Source organism: Poecile atricapillus, chromosome 22, assembly GCF_030490865.1.
Source record: "Poecile atricapillus isolate bPoeAtr1 chromosome 22, bPoeAtr1.hap1, whole genome shotgun sequence".
Classification (NCBI taxonomy): domain Eukaryota; kingdom Metazoa; phylum Chordata; class Aves; order Passeriformes; family Paridae; genus Poecile; species Poecile atricapillus.
In genome coordinates, this window is record NC_081270.1 from 972,682 (window position 1) to 995,805 (window position 23,124).

A 23,124-nucleotide genomic window follows, 5' to 3' on the forward strand; every position below is an offset into this window, starting at 1 on the left:
CTTGTCTGCTTGATTCCCCGTGCTCCCCTGGGTTTCCATATAGCTCATTAAACAAAACAAACCTTTAGAGAAAGGGAACCTTTGACATGATTAACTACCTTTGCTGGTAATGTGTGCAACCCACCCAGGTGTCTAGACAGTTTGAAAAATACAGATCATATTTAGGAATAACAGCTGGTACTCCTCAAGTCTCTGCTGGACCTCAAATTAAGTAGAAACAGACCTTATCAACATTAGGTGGTTCTCTTCCAAAGAAAACATCCAGCCTGTGGCAGGAAATTAAGTTACTGCTTTGGTGGATGGCACTTTACCTGCAGCCTACCAGAAAGTTCTGCACTCTCAAAGGTCCTGTTTTGAGCAAACTGAGAGAACAAAATGTTCAGACCCATTTCCATTGTGGGAAACCTTCAGTGGTTTTTCATGAAAGGCAAAAAAAAATAAAAATCCACAGCTGTGTCCTACCAGATTCCAGTTTAGGCAGGTGTTTTTTGCCTGCCCATGTACCTTTTAAAAAAATAAGCTGGAGAACTTTTTTTGCTTGTGCAGGCTTTAGACTGAAATTTTGTGAGGTGCTCCTAAATAATGGTCAGTAAGAGGTTGTGAGAGGGAACAATGACAGGCCCTGGTGGGAGCAGCCATTCCAGGACTCCTCAGGATGAAGCAGCTGCTCTCCACGAGCTTCCCCACGAGTGGCTCCTCTGTCCTGGCCACGTCCCAGCCACCACCTTTGGCCAGCAGAGCTTCCCTTGGCCACGAGCTGCTGGCTGCAGAACAGTCACACCTCATGGCATGGCAAGAGCAATGCCAGGGGCCCAAAAAGCGTGGACAGGAGTCCTCTGATTATTAAAAGATGGGAGCCTGAGCAAAGTGAAAAATTGCAGGTTAAAGGCATTTAATGGGGGCTCTGGATGCCCAGGATGCCCCACGTGTGCAGGATGTGGTTTTCCAGGAGCACAGAAAGCCAAGGATGGCAAATGGGGCTGCTCCCAGTTAACAAATTCTACACCAACAACCTGTCAAAGCTGGGTAAACACCAAGGAAATCCCAAGGTATTCCCTGTTCAGCAGGTATCTCCCTTTGGATTGAGATTTGTCACATTTGTCACAGTTCAGAAAAAGGCAGAGGTCTCAGCCCCACTCTGTTGTATTTGAGGATTTTTCATCCCTCTGATGGGGGGAAATGAGATTTATATTTCAGCTAAGTTCCAGCCCAGGGGGTGCCCGAGCCCTGAACCTCAGCTGCTCATCAAGGGCTCACTTCAGGCCAGGAGTGCTTTTATATTTTATTATTTTATTTTATTTTATTTTATTTTATTTTATTTTATTTTATTTTATTTTATTTTATTTTATTTTATTTTATTTTATTTTATTTCATTTGATTCAGGAGTGCTTTTACTGCAGGAGGCTGTAGCTCACCCTGAGCCTGGAGAGCAGCGAGGAGCAGCAGTGCATGGGCAGCAGCAGGGGCAGAGGGACACACTGCAGCCAAAGCTGCCTTTGTGTGGGGCACAGCTGCCAAGGTGCCACAGGAACAGAACACACAGGGCAGCCCCAGCACCCGCTGGGAACAGCAAACTCTAAAACACGAGGCAGACAAAACATCTGGCAGCTGCTTCAAATAGTTTTCTGTCTGAAGGGCAGACAAGCCTGCAATAGTTTCGAATGAAAACATGTGCAAGGGCAGGATCAGTGCTGCAGTGTGTTTTGTGCAAGCATTGAATGAGTTTTGTTCCTTTCAGCACTGTTTTGTAAGCCAAGAAAGGTTGTGCTTCAGGTTAGGTTTTTGATTTTAATAAACTTTACTTAATAAATCACTATATTTCCTTCTCCAGTCAAATGCAACTTTGGCACAAGATCAACAGCATTAGCTCTGCATAGGAAGCGAGTGGGAGAGAAGAGGGGCAGTGTGCTAGGAACTGTTTTTCATAATTGTCTTACCTTATGCAGGAGAAAAGGTGGGACTGCCAAAATAAGTTCTTAAAAGTATGACGCACGTTCTTTCAAGTTCCCACATCTCAGGCCCAGGGAAAGGGAAAATTGCCTTGATACTGGCAAAGGACTTGACAGCTACAGACTGGTGGCTGGGCTCCAAGAGGGAAGTTGTTTGAGCTCAGAAATAAACCCTCAGTCCTGCAGACAAGGGAGAGAATTGGAAATTGTCTTTTCCCTCTCCAAGTTTTCCTGTCACGGCTTTGATGAAGATCCCCAGGCACGGGAGTGTAACCTGCACCCAGGACAGGAGAATGCCAAAGAAAGGTGATGTATTTCCTTATCAGCTCCTCCACTGAACACTTCCCCTCTTGCACGCTTTTCTAGACACAAATTACCCCCACAAAGCCTGGGCTCACAGGAAGAACCAAAAGCTGCTCCACTGCTGCTCCACGATGCCAATGCTCTGCACAGAGCACCAAGGGCAAGGCAGCAGCAGGAGCCTCCCAGAAGTGTAGGAGCAGTTCCACGTGTGGAACCCTGGTGAGACAGGAGGAGGAGGAGGAGGAGGAGGATGATGAGATGCTGGCAGGGCACCAGGGCTGCCTTTCAAGGCAGTCCTGACACAAGCAGGACCTGCAGCTGTGACTCTGCTCACCACGCTGCCAGGCTGGGATGGAGGCGAGAACAGCAGGGCAGCAGAGAGCCACAGATTTCCGAGGATTTGCTAATCTGTGATATCATTTGTTGATTCCATCAGCTCCAATCCCCAGCTCATGACTTCCTCCCCTGTTGCCATGGCACTGTACATAAACACTGCAGGCTCCCAGCCCCGAGCCGGTCATTTGTTTCAAATATTCCATGCAGCTGGAACACGAGCCTGTTTGGGTGTCTGGAGCTGAGCATGAACTAATTCCTCAGTTTTCTGCCCCTCCCCAGCTCCTGCACCTCCCAGCACCCTCCAGCCTCCTCAAGGGAAGGGATGCTGGCTCTGGGCAGCAGCAGGCACAAGCTCTGGCTTCCAGTGTAATCAATCCAACCCTGATTACTGACTCTGCTGGACCTCACAGCTCAGGATCTACAACTCTTAATCATGTGGTTTTCCACATGGAAGAGACACCCAAAATTAAAAAAAAAAGTCTTATCCTGACTAGAGACAAGAAACCACTTGTCTTTTTTTGAGCCCTCCCTCCCCACGACCCTTTTGAGGCAGTTCTCAGGCTGCAGCTGAACCTCACCTGTTGCAGAGTGTGATTAATAAAAGATTTGGCTTCCACACGCAGCTTGGTGGCTGCAGGGAAGACAGAAGTGTGTGGAGAGCAGGAGGACTTGGATCCTTCATCATCATGGACAAAAGCATGGCCACAGCTGGAGAGGCTGAAGCTCGGTGCTGACACGATGTGGGAGCAGCTCAGCGCTGCCCAGGATGGTGAGAGGGCACAGGCAGGGGACAGAGCTGTAAAAGCAGCTGCAAACCAAGCTCCACCAGGACCCCAAGGCTGTCTGAGCATGGATTATCTTCAGCTCCATCTCTGGTGGCAGCTGCACCCTCTCAGCCCTGCAGCACAGCTGCAGCCTGCCCTCCACCTCCATCACCTCCTCCACGCCAGCTTTAAACTTCAACCTCTTCCAAGCACAGATCAGCCCATGGCAGCCCCTGCTCTGCCTGTTTGGGCAGGACTCTTGGGAATAAGCTCACTGCTCATGCAGAAACAAAGTACAAAGTACAAAGAAACAAATCTGATCATTTCATGCAAATAAAACCCATCACCAAGTAATATTTAATAAAGTTTATTAGGTTACTGAGTATTATCTACAGTCATAAAATAGAAAGAATTTTAAACTGTACAAAGCACTGTCCTGGTGAAGTGAGGAGGGATGGAAATGAGGGAGCACAAAGAGCATTAGAAGTAGGGAGAACACAGCTCCTTCCCTGGAGTTCTGGAAGACACTGGTTCAAGTTGAAGGCAACCAAGTAGGGCTCCACACACACTGAATTTTGTGTCCCACCCTGCAACAGAAACTAGTACAAACCCCTACATTGAAAAAAAAAGTCATATAATATTAGATTAAAAAAGGGGCACATCACACCCCACCCAGTCTTGGCACCAACTCTGTGCTTTAAAAAATATACTATGCAAGTAGTTTATTTTCAAAAAGGTACCCTACAGCAGCTGTTTAAAACATGTTCTTATACATACACCACAAATATATATATTAACATTTTCAACAACTAAACTCATTTGTACCTACACAAAACTGAAGGGATAATTCGAAAGCAAAAAAAAAAAAACCAACATAAAAACAACCAAAAAACCAACAAAACAAAACCACAATCACACAAACATTTTTTTCAAAGAAAAAAAACCACAAAATGTGCAAAATAACCCCAGAAAGGCAGCATAGTAACCTGTGGAGAGGTCAAGAGAGCAGCTCCTGCTAATAAAGGAGTGTCATCCTCTTTACTTGGCTACTGAGGATCTATTTGGGATGTGCTGATTTTGCCTGAATTGCTCGTCCTGGTTATTGCAGCTCCCTCCTGCTCCCCAGCTCTGGAGAGGTTCAGTTTCCTCTTGCTGTGCCTGAAGATGCCCCTGGGCTCTGTTTAACCCCCCCAAGCTCCCCCTGCAGCAGTTCCCCCCTGGGCTCACCTCTGGTGGCACTCGTGCAGCCACACTCCTGGGACACCCTCCCACCCCAGCAGGGCACAGAACCCCTCCTGCTGCAGAGCTCAGTGCAGATGAATTGGTCTGGGACAGAAACAAGCCCGGGCTGGATGAATTGAAGCAGTTTATCCAAGAAGAGAATTCCCTGGCAGTGCCATGAGAGGAATGCTGGTTTCTCTAAAGCCTGGGCATGGAGCAGAGCTCAGGGGACAGGACCTGCACTGGGGGACAGAGCCCACAGAGATGGTCCCAGCCTATGGCACAAGCTCGTCCTTCCCTGTTCCCACAGCAGCCAGGAACCCCAGAGCCAAAGCTGGAGATGTTAAAGACAGCCTGACTGCAAAATCAACTGAGCCAAACCCACTAGGAGGAGGCAGAGCAGAGGATGGAGCAGGACAAGCAATGATGATAAACAAGAAAGCAGGAGTCAACCTGTGGAACAGCAACAGAGCAAGGGGAGGTGTCCCAGCACAGACACAGACATCAGCAACCTCCTCCAAACTAAGGAGTGTCCTGCTGGAAGGGCTCTTGGTTTTGGTGTTTCAGGGTTTGGGGTTGTACTTTTTATTTTTTGGCTTTTAAAAACTCATCAGTTAATTCTTTAAGGTATTCCAGACTCTTTCCAACTCTGCTGGCCATCCTGAGCCTTTCCTATCTTAGGACCTGATCTTAACATTCTTATTCCTAATGCCTACTCTTTCCCCAAATTATGTGTTTATTCTTACTTTTATTCTTATTATTGTTCTTTTATGATCGTTTTCCCTTTAGCTGGTACAGAAGAATTCCCCCCGAGGCTGTCGGAGCAGGGGGAGGCAGCGCAGCCTTTTCCCAGGAGCAGGCAGGCACAGAGCCTCTGTAAATGTTCCTTTTGTAAGTGTGCAGGGGAAGTGGCTTCCGAGGAACAAAGCAGTGGAGCAGTGGAGCTGCAGAGCTCGCAGTGAGGGCACAGGAGGCTGAAGCAGTGGCAGGAATCCTTTGGCCAGGGAGCTGCAGCGTGGAGAGCGCCCATCGCCGCCTCGGTGCCACCTGTCCTGGAGCACGAGGGTCATTGGTAGAGCAGGTAACTCTTGAGGGAGGCTGGCAGGGGCAGCGTGGGGATCTCAGTCAGTCTGTCCTTGCCCAGGGCAAGCCTCACAGCTCGCCGGCACAAGTCCATCAGAGGCAGTGGTTCAGCTGGGGAGAGAGAGCCGAGACATGAGCAGCCCAGCCCACAGGTAACACTCACCTGCTGCTCCTAAACCCCCCAGGAACACTGAGCAAGAGAAGGGAGGGCTGTCTGCAGGGCCCCAGCAGCTTCAGCTCACCACACACCAGCAGAGCAGGAGGTTCCTGCAGGCTGTTTAATGTGTGAATGAAACAGTCCTGGAATACCGACTGCAAGTTCCTCCTCTGCAATTCCACTCATTCCAGTCAGAACACATCTTCTAGCTCATGCCTCTTACTGCAGTATCCAGAACCTTCTGTAAGAGCCACTGAGTAAAGGACTAGAGCAGTCAGAGTGTGTCTGGGTACCCAGAGAGCACCGTGATTTATCTCATACAGGAGGGTAACAGCTGTCAGCCCCTCCATCTCACAGCTCCCATGAAAAACAAAGCCATCTGTCAAAGCTTCATGTTCCTGCTTGCACCCTGACACTTCCCACTAGAGCAGTCCCTCCTGTGCCACAAACCTGGGAAGGACACAAGCCTTTGGCTATCTTTTTCTGCATCCTGTACTTAAAGCCCTGAACAAGATTATACAAGTTTTTCAGGAATGGCACATGGGCTGCTGAGGAGTCACTCACAACACAGAGGGGACTGAGGTCAAACATCCCAGCTGCACAGGAGGAAGATTCACATTAGCTCCTCACAGTCTCTGCTGCTGTCAGAGCTCACCCTGACACTGCTCAAGCCTGAGGGGTTTGTCCTGCCCCCAGAGAGGGCTGACAGGCATCCCAAAGCAGATCATGTCCAGTTATCCTTCTACTGCCTGAGGGCTCTGCCTGCACCTCTAGCAAGTTTCCTTTGCTGGGGCTGAACACAGACACCCAAGAGCCCCCACAGAATGGGTTTGGCTGAGAAGCTGCAGCTTTCAGTACCTCTGGTAGATGCCTACAGCTCCAGCTGCCACTGCTACGTGCCAAATGAACCCGAGTGTTCCCCCAGCACTGAGCTGCTCTGTGTCACAGAGCCAGCCCTGGCCCCTGTGCCCTGCCCCATCCTGGGCTGCTGCCCCTGCCCCATCCTGGGCTGCTGCCCCTGCCCCATCCTGGGCTGCTGCCCCTGCCCCATCCTGGGCTGCTGCCCCTGCCCCATCCTGGGCTGCTGCCCCTGCCCCATCCTGGGCTGCTGCCCCTGCCCCATCCTGGGCTGCTGCCCCTGCCCCATCCTGGCCCCCTGTGCCCTGCCCCATCCTGGGCTGCTGCCCCTGCCCCATCCTGGGCTGCTGCCCCTGCCCCATCCTGGGCTGCTGCCCCTGCCCCATCCTGGGCTGCTGCCCCTGCAGCACAGCAGCTCTGTGCCCGCCTGGGACGCTGCCAAACAGGCCCATGAGTGGCAGCACTCCTCTGGCACTCCCCAGCGTGGTTTATTCTCAAACCACAGGGGCACAGACCCTCTGCATCCAAAATCTGCCCCAGTCCCACGGAGAAAGAGCTGGGACAGAGGCACTGCCCGGCATCCCCGGGACACGGGGCCTGACCTCCAGAGCCTTCAGATATCCACAGAACAAACACATCTCACTGCAGTGGCCTTACAGCAGAGGATCTTCCACAGAGATTAAGATTTGTCCTCAGCCTGCACTGATAACCCAGTCTGACAGGAGAGCAAAAGAGAAAGCACACACATATCTGACCTCCTTCCATTCACAAGCACTACAATCACTGGACAGTGTTGCTATTGAATGCTCACAAGTGCTTAGAGCCAGACACCTTCTTTCTATCTGTGCCAAAATAGCATCCAGTCACTGCTGGCCTGGTGCCCACGATTCACTCCTTAGCTGAGAGCACATTAGAACCAAACCCAGCCCTGGAGGTGGCCCTTTCCCTGCAAAGTGCAGCTCTGTGCCAGCAGCTCCACACACTCGCTGGCTTCCAGTGGAGCTGCAGCTTTTGGCTTTGACCCTCCGGCAAACCCGGTTCCTGGAGCTGCTGACTTTCTTTAAGCTGCTGTGGCAGAAGGAGCTGGGCTTTCTTTGGGTGAGGAAATGCTCTGCCAAGAGCTCTCTGTTTGGTCTTGCAGAGCTGAACTCTATTTCCCAAAGCACTTGCAGATTTTGCTCCTGCCCCTTTGCAAGGCTCTCCAGGTCATCCTGGCAGCTCAGTTTTTCTGGTGCCTGGTGGCAGCTTTGCTGTACTCAGGGTTTACCAGTGCTGGGCCAGCATTAGGACACCTCCAGCACAAACACAAGAGCCCAATTTGCTACAGCCCTGTTCTGGAATGCAGGGGAAACTACTCTTCATACCAATACTGCCAAACTTATTTCACTCGCAACATAAATCCAGATTTTAATCCACTTCCTTCACCTCTCCCCTCCACCCTACCCAGAGGACTGAGTCACAGTCTGGCCCCATGGGAACTTCTGACTATGAGAGATAACAGACTTTAGCACATTTGGACAGACAAATTTATTACTAAGCTTAGCTAGAGACTGATGTGCCTGTTAGTAAAAGGCCTGGCACGCAAGCTGGGCTGACTACAGCATCCAGCCCCTCGCTAGAACGAGCACACCCTGCTCTGGACAGGCAGGGAAGTCAGCTACTTTTCTGAAAGATGGAAAACATTCCCATTTTCTTAGATGGGAAAATCTGCCCCTATTCTTTGCCTGCGAGGGATTTTAAGCATCCCTTCATTATCCATTTAAGGAAGGGGACTGTTTCTGTACAGAGACCCCAGGGTTCCAGTGCCAGTAATGCAGCTGTCAGAGGAATGCTCCTGCTGCTCTTTTGGTAGCACTACAAGGTTTCCCATCTCTAGCTGGACACCTGGCATCACCTTCTCACTCCCAACCACCTCCCCAGGCCCTGCCTGCTCCCCACAGAGCTGTGGTGACAGCACAGCTGAGCAGCCAGACTGACTTTGTGCATTTCCCCTGGAGGATTCAGAGCTGCAATCCCTCTGCTGACACCAATCCTGGCCTCTCTGGAAAGGGAAAAGCCCTCCCCAGGACGGGGAGCCACAGGGCCGTGCTGCCACAGTCATACTCACGGTCGAGCCCGTTCAAGTAGCACATCCGAATTTCACAGTGGCCCCACACGGCGCTCACCACTGGGTAGAGTTTTTTCCCCTTGAGTCCTCGAAAGGCGACCCCCATGTACTGCCCGTCCACGATGAAGCTCAGGGTGCCATCGTCCATGTCCAGAACCACCAGGAAGGAGTCGGGCACGATGAAAGTCTCGTCCGGCTCTAGGAAGGCGGGGTAGGTTTTGCTGGGCTGGTTCTTGCCGTCGTGGTAGAGTCTGTTGCGCCCCAGGTCCCAGCCCCAGGACTCGTGGTTGTTGCCCACCAGGGTGGTGTAGCCCACGGAGTGCAGGGGGGCCTCTGCGGTGGCCACCCCGACCACGGCGTGGGTGCCCCGCTGGCGCATGGCCCACGTGATCTGCCACACGTGCAGGCCCCGCGTGTAGCCCACCTTGCCCCTGATGGCATCTGTGCTCTGGGCCACCGGATGCCGGTGAAATATCAGTTTGTCGTCCTCTTTCACAAACACGTTCAGCGAGCGGTCGTCGTTGTTCCACGAATGCAGCAGCTGCACCTCGTAGGACACCGGGGGCATGTCCAGCAGCAGGTCCAGCCGCGTGGGTTTGCTGTAGTCCAGTCCCTGCAGCTCCTGTTTCAGTGGCCTGTACACAGGGTCCCTCATATCTACAGTCTTTATCCCACCTGTGACCTTCTGACCCATCCTGTGGCCTGATTCCGCCTCTTTACGGGCTCATCGATTTACCTGGCAGCTTCTGCTGTCATCCAGCCCCGCAGAAAATGTTGCCAGGAGACTTTGTCAAGATGTGCACCACTCAGGATTGCCTAATGGATGGAAAGAAAAACAGAGACAAGTTAAAAAAATAAAAGACAAAAAAAAAGCCAAGAGACAAGTTAAACATTAGCACGCTGGGCCTCGTGTGCCACGTTCATCTGTTCATCCCAACAACGTGTGCTTCCTTTCCACCAGGCTGGCTCCACCACCCTGGCCGTGGCTACAGGGCTGAGGAGATCCCTGTCCCCAGCTAAAGCTTTGCTCAGTACCTTGGAGGGCTGAGTGTGAGTGCAGAGCAGCAGACAGAGGCTGCTGGCTCCAGCCTTGGGGGCCACTCATTCCAGCAGCTCCCGGCCCCTCGAGCCCGGCAGATAAACCTGCTGTGAGCGGCTTCAGCTGCGGCAGCCTCTCCTTTCTGAGAGGAAAAAAAATATATAAAAAAAAATCCCTCGTTTCAGTTGCAGAGCCCAGGGGGAGGAGCAAGATCCTTCTCACAGTTTAGCAGTTTTCCTTCCAGATTGCAGAGAAAGCTCTGAAATGTTTGAGGTGGCCTGGCCAGGGACTCGCTCGCTCTGCGCACCTCTCCTCCAGCTCTGCTCTCACTCAGCAACACAAACAGCCCTCTGTCACACAGCTGCCAAACTGGGGGCAGCTATTAGGAGAATTAGAAGTGGGAGGGGTGCAAACGAGCTTTCTAAGAAAAAAAAGTGTTATTTTAACATTTCCTGAAGTGAGGCAATCATGCAGCGCTCCTGCCAGCTACAGTCACAACACTTACTCACAACCAAGGACCTCATCTGGCATAGAAAATAGAGCATGAATCAGATCTGGTTTAAAAATAAGATTACTGGACATCAGCAAGGCTTCAGCTAGAAGGTGAACAAGGAATGCTCACGTATGTTCTGGGTTAGGGGTGAATTCAGCAGCTTCCCTACAGGTTTTTACCACTAGTCCAAGGTATGCCATTGGAACCGTGAGCTAAATTCCAATTCTTAAGTAACAAGAGACAAAATTACTTTTTCTTCCCTTTCCCACTTTTTTTAAAATCATGGATGGAGAGGAAAATGCCCGAGATTCTTTAAAAGTCACATCCCAATGCAGAGGCTGCAGTGCAGCTATTTCAAACTATTCAGGGACCTCAGATGCTGGGCACTGAGACAGAAGATGCCATTTAAACAGGCCAAATCATCTTATCACTGCTGAGATGACCACCACATCCTGGAAGGTAAATAAATCCCATCCACAACATCAAAACAAATCCTGGACCGTGTAAGCCAGCTGGCCAACAGCAAAAACAAGTGAGTGACAGCAAAAGCAGCTGAGGGAGGGCAGTCCCTGCACGCCAGAGCATCATCCTCCCACAGCTCAGGGTTTCATGCCTGGGCCCAGCGTTCCCGTGACTCACTTCAGCCCCTGGGCACGGCTCTGCAGCATCTCCAGCCCAGGAACAATCCAAAACAGACACCAGCCCCACAGGAGACACCTTCACACTGACCCAAAGCAGGAATTTCACCAAGGGTCGGTGTCAGCTGTCTGCTCAGGCTGGCATGGATGGATGGAGCCATCAGCTGCTGGCACAGAGCTCTGGGGCTCGCCAGGTGAACTCCCCGGCTGCCAACAAGGGACTGGCACACGTGGAAATCCACAGGCAAATTCAGCTGGTGGAATTTTGATTAGGATAAGGGAACAAAACATTGGCAGAGGGAGGAGAGGCAGAGATTTCCTGCAGTACATGTGAGAACACAGCATAGGAAACAAGAACCAAAACAAAGCAGGCTGCAGGAGCACTGGTGTTTGAAGCACAAAATACTCAAGACAAGTAAAGGAATACAATTGTGCTCTTCATTAGCAGAACAATGCCTTGTTCACTGTGGCTTTTTGCCTTTTGCCAACATAAGCTTCACCATATTTCTCTGAGGCTGCTGCAGCAGGAAGGGATCACCCCTGAGAAGATTCCTGAGGCTGTGGGGAAGGACAGCCTGCTCTGGCCAAGAGCAGCTCTCTGACACAAGCACCACTCCTCCCTTCCACTGCTCAGCACCCTTTCCTGACAGACTGTCACCAGCAGCAGGTGAACAACAACAGCCAGAATAAAGAGAAAGGGTGAGGAAAGGAAAAAGATTGAAACAAAGGGCTGGGTTAGAGGGAGAGCAGGTCAGGCACTGAGCACTCTGTGCCAAGGTTTCAGTGCAGTGGGGATCCATGGCAGGACAAGGCAATAATTCCTGCTCACAGCTGGCTCTGCTGCTCCTGGCACCAGCCTGCTCCAGAACTGCAGAGTGGCACCTTGCCCTCCAGTCAGGAACACAATTATGCCCTCATTTCTTAAAAGGAAAAGCCTCTTCAAGCACAAGACAATACAGGCCTGTATCTCCTGCAGCAGGAGAGAGACAGAAAGGCTTATCCTGGTAAATTAATGGATTAATGCCCTGGGCAGCTTGATATGAGACACAGGCAGCCATAAACGAAAAGATACGGTAGGGAATGAGTTGCTCCAAAACCTTTGAACTGCTACAGGTTTAAGTACAAATGTAAACACTGAAAGTGCTTTTATCTGTCTTATCAACAGCTCAGGCTTGCTGCAACTCTGCTCTGCTTTACCAACACGAGCTCATCCCCGTGATGCTCACTCCTGCTCCCATGCTATTTTCAGTTCTATTGTTAACCCTCTGGGCTTAAAAACTGGGGAATGAAATTCCAAGGGTGTCTCAGAGAAAAGTATTCCCTGCTGTGTTCAGTGAGAATTAGACCTCCCTTCCATTTGGGTGTTCAAGCAGTCAGTTTGGCATCCTGGATGGAAATGCCAGGTTCCAAAACAACTGCTTGCTGCAAACAGCTCAAGGCAGGAGACAGCAAAGACATTTAAATGGAAGGCAAAGCTCTGCTGTTAACCAGGGAGAACACAGCTCTGCAGGTAAGAGCATGGCAGAGCAGAGCTGGAGTCCAGCTTCTCTTTGCTGTTCAGAAGCTCACAGCCCCTCCCAGGTCCTCCCTTGCTCTGCAGGACACCTGTCTGGAGCATCAACAAGAACACATGAAGGAACCTCAACTCCTTGATTCCTGATCCAGTTTTACTTTATTTCTTCTCAGCAGTTTACTGTGGCTTTATCTCTCTCCCATAATATTCATTAGGTGTACTTCTACAGATAAGAGGCCAAACCTTTAAACACCCAGGCTCTGGGTGCTCTGCAGACAATGAATCAGAGCCCTGCCCTAGAGATTTCCAGCCTGGAACACACCTCAGGAGAAGGAAAGGAAATACATACATACATACTTATATATATATATATATACACTGCACATGGTCATTGACTTGCTTACAGCTTAGAAGCTGAACTAAAGGATCCCAGACAGTACCAGTGAACAAGACTGAAAAACCCACTGTAGTTTTGCTCATGTTCCCATGATTTCACTAGAAAAGCAAAAGGAAAAAAACTTGGGATAATTTTCTTGGGCTGAATGCTCATCCTGCAAGCCAACAGCCAAACACAGCTCCCATTTTGCTGTCTAACCTGCTAGCAGGTAGAAATGTGCACAGCCACCACGTCAGAAACCCCACAAACACCTTTCACAATGCCTTCCCCTCTTCAGAGCTGCTTCCCCAGCAGGGATGGATTTCCCTGCTCCCCTGGTGGGGCTGAGAGCAGATCCCAGGGTCACAGGGATGTTCTGAGAGCAGATCCCAGGGTCACAGGGATGTTCTGAGAGCAGATCCCAGGGTCACAGGGATGTTCTGAGAGCAGATCCCTGGATCACAGGGATGTTCTGAGAGCAGATCCCAGGGTCACAGGGATGTTCTGAGAGCAGATCCCTGGATCATGGGGATGTTCTGAGAGCAGATCCCTGGATCCCAGGGATGTTCTGAGAGCAGATCCCTGGATCAGGGGGATGTTCTGAGAGCAGATCCCTGGATCACAGGGATGTTCTGAGAGCAGATCCCTGGATCACAGGGATGTTCTGAGAGCAGATCCCTGGATCAGGGGGATGTTCTGAGAGCAGATCCCTGGATCACAGGGATGTTCTGAGAGCAGATCACAGGGATGTTCTGAGAGCAGATCCCAGGGTCACAGGGATGTTCTGAGAGCAGATCCCAGGGTCACAGGGATGTTCTGAGAGCAGATCCCAGGATCACAGGGATGTTCTGAGAGCAGATCCCTGGATCACAGGGATGTTCTGAGAGCAGATCCCAGGGTCACAGGGATGTTCTGAGAGCAGATCCCAGGGTCACAGGGATGTTCTGAGAGCAGATCCCAGGATCACAGGGATGTTCTGAGAGCAGATCCCTGGATCACAGGGATGTTCTGAGAGCAGATCCCAGGGTCACAGGGATGTTCTGAGAGCAGATCCCTGGATCACAGGGATGTTCTGAGAGCAGATCCCTGGATCACAGGGATGTTCTGAGCAGCCAAGCTGGAGCAGCAATGCTGCAGCACACCTCAAATGGGGTGAAGAGGGAAGGACTGAGGTGCCTCTGACAGCAGCCAAACCTCAGCCCCCAGGAGCCAGGAGCCAGGAGTGTCCCTGGTGTTAATTGTGAGCCTGAGAAACGCAGCAGGTGACCTGCCCTGTGTCTGACAGCTGGCCCAGGCAGGCTGGGACACTGCTGATGCCACCAGCAGCATTCTGGCCTCAGCACCCTTCCCACCCACCAAACAGCGCCCAGAGCCTGGGAAAGGCGAGCTCACCTGTGCTGCTGGAGCTCCCCAGTGCTGTGCTGGCAGGGACCAGGCAGAGACGACAGGAACAACTGCACCAACAACATGGTCAGAGCCAGTTTCGGAGTGTTGCAACTCAGCCGGGATCAGGACTGGGCAGGCAACCCTGGCTGCATAGCAATGCTTTTGGCAGCCTCACACATGGCCAAGGTTGCCACAGGGGCTACTTGCTCAGCCCCACCTCCTGAGCAGCAGCAGCAGCAGCAGCAGCTTGGCTCAGCAGCTTCAGCTGCTGCCAGGGCTCCTCTGCAGAAAGTGAAACTGCAGCCACAGATCACGGGAGCTTGGGCAAGAAAGAGCTAAGGAAGGTGGCACTGGTCCCAGCAACCAGCAAAAAGGAGACTCCTCCAGCAGGGGAAGGAGGTCCTGACAAGCCCCAGTGCTCGAGGTGTGCCCAGGATGGGGGGAACCGGGTGCTGACCCAGCCTGGAGGGCAGCACTGCCCTGCTGAGCAAACAGCCCCACTCAGCCAGCCCTGGGCAGGGGCTCTGCTGCTCCCCCAGCCCTGCAGGAGAGGCTCCAGCCCCAGGAAGCCTGGAGCAGGTCCCTGTACAGCAGTGCCAGGACATGAGGCCAGCAGGAGCCAGTTCAGAGTGGGGACACAGCTCGCTCTCCTTGGGCAGCTCCTGCTCAGCTTCTCTGGCTGTTTCTGCCATGCCCTCACAGCCCATCCTCCAGCCTCTGGCTCTCCAAAACAGCACCCAGCTTACTCAGAGCAGCACATCTGAGACAATGAAAACCTGAATAACCACCAGCCATCCTCAACCAAGCCACTTGCTAGACACCAACTCAAGCACATTTCCACTGTCCACCCCCCCAGCCAGTTCCTGTGAACTACAAAGCTGCACAATCTGGCAGAAAACAATTCTAAGCAATAGGAGAGAGTTTACTTTGCAAAATATTTGTAATGATGGAAGCAACTCAGAAAGAGTTCCAGAAGTTTGTGCCAGAGATCTTTTCTCCCACTGAAGGCAGTCACAAACAGCAATTTTGGTTGCAGAGAAAAGACATTTCTTTAAATGAAAGTGAGCTCGGGCTGGTTTTCCTCACAGAGGAAGTTTGGTGGATGTCTCAAAGGTCATTAAGCTCTTTGCAGCTCTGCATAGGGTAACTTATGAATGCCAACTGCAGGTTAAAGCCCAGGCACAAATCAAGAGTCTTTAAAATAGCTTCTCCCAGGTAGATTGCAGTCATTTGCCTGCAATTATGTTCTTGGCATGAGGCACTGCTGGTCCAGCTTCCTATGGGCAACCCACTTAGGCCAGGACTCTCAAGCAGTTCTTTTGTCTCTTTTCTGTAGGCACCTTGCAGAAGTTTTGTCCTGGGTGTTCTGAGGCCAGCAGCAGCTTTAGGGAGCTCTGCAGGTTGAACAATCAGTGCTGCTGAGTCCAGAGCTCAGCACCACCAGCAGCACAGGGCTCCTCACCCTGCTCTCATTTCCTTCCACACTCACTCAGAGCCCGTGGCCTTTGCAGACCAAGTCAGGACAAGGAGATTCTGGCTGGGAACTGCTCATTTACTGCAGCTCACAGATGTTAAAAAGACTTGGGCAATTTGCTCTTTTTTCCTGTTTTCCTGTTGTAACAGGAATGTACTCTGAACACACATCAGAACTCTTCTGAGCTGTGTTCTGTGGTGTGAGAGGGGCTGGCAAGTTGGGGCTGACAGGAGCTGTGGCAGAGCACTCACAGTGACCAGGACCCAGCAAGGGAAGCTCTTCTCAGACCAGGCTGGAGCCTGGGTTTGCCATCCCAGGGACAGCTCTGCAAGCAGCTCAACACTGAGAAATGCACCAGAGTCCCACATCCCACCTGCTGCAGCACTGACCTTCCTCACAGCTCTCCCTTCACTCCTCCCCAGCCTCCTGCTGCTCTAGGATATCATCTCTAGATATTCTATCTATCTCTAGATATTCTGCTTTCCAGAAGCAGCTCTGAAGCCAGTGCTGTAGCAGGTGCTGTTACCTACACGAGTGACCCCATGCACTTGGGTTCCAGGCACAATTCCTGACCGTGCCCTGTGCCACAGAAGGGACTGACCCTGCTCAGGTTCACCTGAGGCTCACAGCACACCCAGGGACTGCAGACAGCCCTCGCTGCCAGGACAGGGGCTGGGGACACCCATCCTGATGAGAGGTGTCAGGCTCAAGGTGCCACAGGGCTGCACTCCAGAGAATTCTTTTGGAATTTGGGGGAAGCAGCAGAACAGCTCAGTCTGGGCAGAGGCAGCACCTGGACATGGTGAAAAGGCTTTGCACAGTTCCAGTTTCTCCAGAGACACCCAAGAGCTGTCTGTAAGCTGCTGCCAGACCAAGTGCCATCAGAAATAAGTCACACAAGCAGCAGGAAGAAAGGTCACAGGCAACCTCTGTCCACACATCCAGAGCTTCACCTTCCTCACACCTTTGTACCTGCCCAGCCACCCCCAGCTGGTTTTCCAGGTGTTACTGGGACTTTGCATGTGAACAGGCACCGCTGCCAGGAGAAGCCTCACAAGCCTTTAAGGCTGAAATCTGCATTTGGCACATTGCAAACACAGCCCCCCCTTGGTTAGTTTTCTAACCAAGCAGCACTTGAAAGGCCTGGTCAACCTGGGAATGTTTCTCCCTCCAGCACTGGAGCCATTTGATAGGCTGCATTTACACAGGCATTTCCTCCACAATTAAGCCACCATGAATTTTAAACAGTAAATGTTTATGTTCAGATCTATTTGCATTAAAGAAGCCCACATAATCCAGGACAAGCCACCCTCTTGCACAAGAACCCCCTGTTTTTTTATTTTCCCACTTAATTTGCAGCCTACACTGCCCACTGTCCATCCCTCACCTCTGTTTAAGCATCTGGATTCATGAGTTTTGTCTGATAATGAGGGGAGCAGTGGGTGGAAAGAAAGAAGTTTGATGTTTCTACCTCTACCCAGAGTTTCCACTCCTATATCAAAAGCACATTTTTGGCTATGACTGTGAGATTGGCCAACACCACCACCAACCCACCAGGACAAAATTTTTGATAACAAGGCACTTCTTTCCCCTAAGAACAGCTCGTGAATCACTGTGGTTTCTTGCTAGCAGCAGCTGCATTAAAAGAAATCCATGTTCTCAGCAGCCAGCTACCAGAACTCCCCTTCTGTCCCTCCCCAGGTGACAGCAGGGCAGAGCAAAGAGATTTCTCAGATGGTTTGAGAATGTCCCCAGTGGACTGTGAGCATTGCAATCCCTGCTCCTGTGGCAGGAGACAGAGCCTGCAGGACTCCTCCTCTCAGGTAAAGCAGTTGTAGCTGGAGCTATTTTGATATTAAGGCTGTTCAGTTACTGTCTCTTCCTTTTTTCATTTAAGGATGTCACAAGCACTGCTAACAGTAAAGCAAAAATCCCCACAACAGAGCAGCTGCCAAGCACCAGATTACTCAGCCTGTTACCCTCAAATACGTTTATTGTGTCTGAAGCTGCAGCACATGTATTTACATCAAATACATCTCTGCCAGAGGGGAACTTGTGCAAGTGTCTGGTACTGCTCATCACTACAGAAAAAGCATGGTTGAAATCTGGGCCATGTACTAGAAACAAATCATTCCTGCTCCATTGCACAGAGTCTCTGCTCCCTCCAAGGAGCTTCTTACAGCCCTGGGAACCGGGTTCTGCTTCAGAGGCCAGAGCAGCACTCAGCAAAATCAGGGCCTCGAGGTGCAGAACTGAAGTTATGCTCCATCCCCACTTCCCTGGCACTCAAATCTTATTTTCTCTCTCACCAGTTTACTCTTGTAAACCTCCAAAACCAGAGGCTGTACAAGCTCTGGGTAATCTGTTCCAAAGCTTGGCAAACTTCATGGTGACAAAACTTCTCATATTTGGGGTTATGCATCTTCCTCCCTGTTCAAGTCATTCCAGTTTCTTGACCAGCCAGTTTCAGGTTGAGTTTTGTGTTAATCCTCAGGCTGAGTAAATCCTAAACAAGTGAATTCAACCCCTTATCCCAGCTGTTAGTGCCTTCATACCCCTCAGCAAATTACTCTTAGCAGCACAAACATGGGTTCAGTTCACAAGCCTTGCTGTCTTACCTTGACACATGGAAAAACTCAGCATTCCTCTGTAAAAGTCACCCAGATCTCCCCATCCTGGGCTTCCTAAGGGTTGAAAACAAGGACTGAAGCTGCATCCTTGTGTATGAAGACCCCAGAGGATCTTTCACACTTTGAACTACGGGTTCAGGTCCTTCCTATCCTGAGGTCTGTGGAGCCTGAGGGTGTCACCACTGAAGACAAAGCCTCACAAGAGGAGACAGCTGAGTCACTGAGGAAGTGACTTTTTTCACACTGTTTAGGAAAGCATTCTGTTCATTTAGCAAAAGGATGTTTTCGGAAGTCAACAGCCCTGCAGTGCATCCCAAGCAGGGGCTCATCACTCAGTCCTGACAGGTTCTGGCAGATTCTCCAGTGCCTGCAGCACCTGCCCATAGGCAAAAACACCTTCCATGGTGTCCCTCAGTGAGTCTGGAAGTTCCAGCAGGCATCTCCCTTCCCCTGCTCTCCAATGAGAACCTGGAGCATGACCTGCACAGCAGATGTGCCTCTGCTGCACCAGGCACTGGTTGTGACTGACCCATGACAGCAACATCTGTCCTTCCATGGACATGGACATGCCAGGCCAGCCAGGGCCCGAGGTCAGCAACTCTGCAGTCCCTAAAGTCACCTGGCACATGAGCAGGGCCATGGCTCAGCCTCATCCACCAGCTGTGCTCCCTCTGAGGACAGGCAGGCTTCAGCCTCCTCCTTGGGAACAGCCCTCACATCACAGGGCTCCTCTTCTTAACTGGGAAAGATGAAAGGCAGGAGCTGGATGCTCACACCAACCTCACGCTCAGAACGAGTCTTTGAAGGCAGGAAGGCTGGGGAGGGCAGGGAAAAACAATTGTCTGGCTATAGAGGACACAGGCAGCTCCACTGCATGTCCTCAGTCCTTCCTCCTGCTGTGCTGCACCTCCAGCTCTGTGCTTGGCACCCTCTGACAGCAACAGTGCCACAGAAACCTGCAGCTGGGAACACAACCTGCAGCTGGGAACACAAACCTGCAGCTGGGAACACAACCTGCAGCCTCTGACAGCAACAGTGCCACAGTGCAGCTGGGAACACAACCTGCAGCTACAAACACAACCTGCAGCCTCTGACAGTGCAGCTGGGAACACAAACCTGCAGCTGGGAACACAAACCTGCAGCTGGGAACACAAACCTGCAGCTGGGAACACAACCTGCAGCTGGGAACACAACCTGCAGCTGGGAACACAAACCTGCAGCTGGGAACACAAACCTGCAGCCTCTGACAGTGCAGCTGGGAACACAACCTGCAGCCTCTGAGAGCTGCAAACACAACCTGCAGCTGGGAACACAACCTGCAGCTGGGAACACAAACCTGCAGCTTCTGATAGTGCAGCTGGGAACACAAACCTGCAGCTGGGAACACAACCTGCAGCCTCTGACAGCAACAGTGCCACACTGCAGCTGCAAACACAACCTGCAGCTGGGAACACAAACCTGCAGCTGGGAACACAAACCTGCAGCTGGGAACACAAACCTGCAGCCTCTGACAGCTGCAAACACAACCTGCAGCTGGGAACACAAACCTGCAGCTGGGAACACAAACCTGCAGCTGGGAACACAAACCTGCAGCCTCTGACAGCTGCAGCTGCAAACACAGCCTGCACCAACGCTGCCACCAGCAGCAGGCACCTCCCTTGCAGCTGCAGCCTCACCTGGAGCAGCTCAGCCCCAGCTGCTCCTCCCAGCCCAGCAGCAGCCACTGATGCTCCCAGGGAAGGAGGATCCTGATGTTCACTCAGAGCAAGCAGGGCTCAGGAGCTTCCAACTCTCAGATTTGTTTCCAAGGAACACGGAATTACCTCCAAGATAAAACCAGCAGTTTTAGTATCAAAGTTAACTAGGTACTTTGCTTTGAAATACAGTTTCTTCCCCTGCATCAAAGGGCTGTTAATTTTAGTCTTGTAGCCAAAAAAAAAAAAAAAAAGAAAAAGCAAAGTAGAAGAAATGAAAGCAGCATCTGTTGGAAGAGATGAATGCAAGATAAAAGGTGTCTGTGACAGAAAGCTGGCAGCAGCCTTATGTTTTCTATTCAAGTTTAATCTGGGAACAACAACCACCCTTAAACATAACAAAAGCTGTGGAAAAACCCTTTCCAAATCCAACAACACAGACAGAAGATGCAATTTCTCCTCTCCAGCTGCTGCAGCAGCCAGTTGAGGTGAAGAGTCCAGACAAATCCAAGCTTGCTATGGCAGGGTCACCCAGAACCTCGGCTTGCTCAGGTCCTCAATGTCCCTGCTTCAGCTTCCTCCTTCCCTCCCCCAAGCCTCCAGAGCTTCCCAGAGCTGTCCCCCAGCAGAAAGGCAGCAGTGACACCATGGCAGAACACCTCCAGTACAGTGGATATAAATATAAATATAAATATAAATATAAATATAAATATAAATATAAATATAAATATAAATATAAATATAAATATAAATATAAATATAAATATAAATATAAATCTGGGCATGAATGTTTTGTGATGCAGCCAGCAGCACAGAAAACAGCACTGGCCCTTCCTGCCTGCCCAGGACAGCCTGAGCTCAGCATCATCTGCTGCAGTGGAAGAAGTGAAGCGTGGATCCCCAGCCTTGCAGTGCCCAGCAGGGAGTGTGGAAAGCTGCTCCTTGTGACCTTTAAAGCCTCTGGAACTCGCAGGCAGCGAGAAGCCAGCCCAGTGCCAGCCCCTGGGAAGATGTGGTGCTCACCTCCCACTTGTGAGGCAGCTGCCAGAAGCTGTGCAGCTCAAACATTGGCTATAGGAGCAAAAAGCCAAGGAAAGAGCTGGATAAACATGGCACATTAAATAAACAGAGACATTTGTCAACATTCAGCAAACCACTCCAGCAGCAGGCTCAGGAAGGTGAGCCCTCCACATCCAGGAAGCAGCGAGGAGGGATTGCCCAGCAGCTCCCAAATGCTGAACTCAGAGGATATTCCTGGCAGACAGATTGCACAAGAGACAGCTCCCACTGCCAGCTTTACTGGAACACACTCAGCAGCTCCCCAGAGCAGGGCATGCTGGGATGATGCTGCATTTCTGACTTGTCATTAGCCAAAAAGGTTTAATGACATGGTTGGACTCTGTGTTTAGCTATAATTGACCTGGGACATCCCGTAATTAGGAGGAGACCCTGCATATCTCAGTGGAGCTGGCAGGGAGTGCAGTCCCTGATGCAATGCTTTGCTTTCACCATCACCTGAAAGGGTCCCTGGAAATTGCTGCGGGGCTTTTGGAGACAGGCAGGGGGACCTGAAAGCTCTGGCTGGCTGCTTCAACCATTCACCAAAAGGCTTCACAAAACAGCAATTTTAAGAAGCTTTTCTAGCTTGCCTGCTTGAAGTTTTATCCCTGTAAAAGCTCAACAAGACAAATCATATCTGAAAGTGCAGAGCGCACCAGAATGAAGAGGATAAAAGCACATTACACAAACTGTGGCTGCAGGAATGCACATGCTACTTTGACATCTGCTCTGTAAGGTGGCCAGATACCCCAGAGCAACTTTTTCCTGGAAATAGCAGTTGTGGTAATACAGAACAAATGTTTTTGCCAAAAAAAGTGACCAAGCCATGCGCTGCAGCATTGTTCACAGTAGCTGCAACACTGGTTCAAGTGGCAAGGGGTGAAATTTGCCCCCTGCTCTTACTGGGACACACTCAGAAATTCACTCCTAAGCAACAGCTTCACAAGCTTGAGCTCTGGAAATCAAGTGATATTTAGAGAGGCTTCCTCAGCACCTCCAGTGTGCCAAGACTCAGCTGCAGCTCAAGGCACAACCTCCTGCAGGGGAGCAACCACTGCTCACCCTTGGTCTGTCTGGAGCTGACAGGGGATGCCAAGATGGTTTTTAGCCCTTCTGTTTCCACCTTCCAAACGCTCTGACACCACCACAGAAGCCTGAGTAAGCAGGGTCTGAAGAACATTCATGTCCTTCCTTCCCTCCCTGGGGCTCCTCAGCAGACTAAACTGTGGCTTTCCCCTCCAAAACAACAAAATTCCACACCTGCAATTACACCAACAGCTTTCTGCTGTGACTATCCAGACTCTGCCATCTGGGTCCTTTCCATTGAGGTGACCCAGTGCAAAACCTGTCCAGTGTAAGAGACAAGAAACAGCGCAGCAGTCAGTGCTGAAACTCTGCTGAGCTGCACTCCTGAGCCCTTATCTCAGCACTAAACAGCTGCCAGAGTTCAAAGGAAAGACAAAAGCTGAACAGCCAACCCATCCTCCCTACATACCACAGCCACCACAGGTCCTCCTCAGTCAACATGCCTTCCAAATAAGTGTTTAACATAAACATTTGTAGAGTCCTGGTGAACCCGGCTATTTGATGTGGGCCACACAAAGCTCCCATGACATCAATGGAAAGTTTCCAGTTAGAAAACCAGGTTTGAAACAGATTAATGGAAGTTAGGAAATAGAGAGGAAGAAGCCTTGTAGAAACAGTCAAGAGATCTGTTGTTAAGCAAGATGCACTCACTCTGCTCAGGAACAAGCACAGGGGAGAAGCTGCCTGGCTCTCTCAGAGTTTGGAGATGAGGAACAGCAGAGATGAGCCAGTTTTCCTGGCTGCTGCCTCGGTGTGCAGGCTCCTGTCTTTTCTGAGGCTGCTCAGTCTCAAAGCATGTCCAATGTCTCCTGGCTGCTGCTGAAGTTCCTATTGCTCCTTTGGAGGAGGCTGGATGGCTTGGCCAAGGTTTGCTGTGTGCAAACACCAGTTTGACAGCAATGAGAAATCCGCTGCCACCCACCAGCCAGTGCACCACAAGCTCCCAAACACGGGACAG

At 51.0% G+C, this 23,124-nt stretch overlaps 1 protein-coding gene across 5 annotated transcripts in view; it reads right to left on the minus strand.

The window, feature by feature from the left end:
- Positions 1-3,703: 3,703 nt before the first annotated feature.
- SPSB1 (splA/ryanodine receptor domain and SOCS box containing 1) overlaps positions 3,704-23,124 on the minus strand; it is a 29,009-nt gene continuing 9,588 nt past the window's right edge. For 3 of the 5 annotated variants that reach the window (XM_058855233.1, XM_058855234.1, XM_058855236.1), the window contains 2 exons: positions 8,779-9,594; positions 3,704-5,767 (listed from right to left, as the gene is read on the minus strand). In XM_058855233.1, coding sequence (XP_058711216.1) covers positions 5,640-5,767; positions 8,779-9,472 — 822 coding nt within the window. In that variant the 5' untranslated portion in view covers positions 9,473-9,594 and the 3' untranslated portion in view covers positions 3,704-5,639. Of the gene's footprint in view, positions 5,768-8,778; positions 9,595-9,813; positions 10,146-14,229; positions 14,292-23,124 lie in introns of those variants that run through there. The other 2 variants (XM_058855237.1, XM_058855238.1) reach the window with 2 other exon arrangements.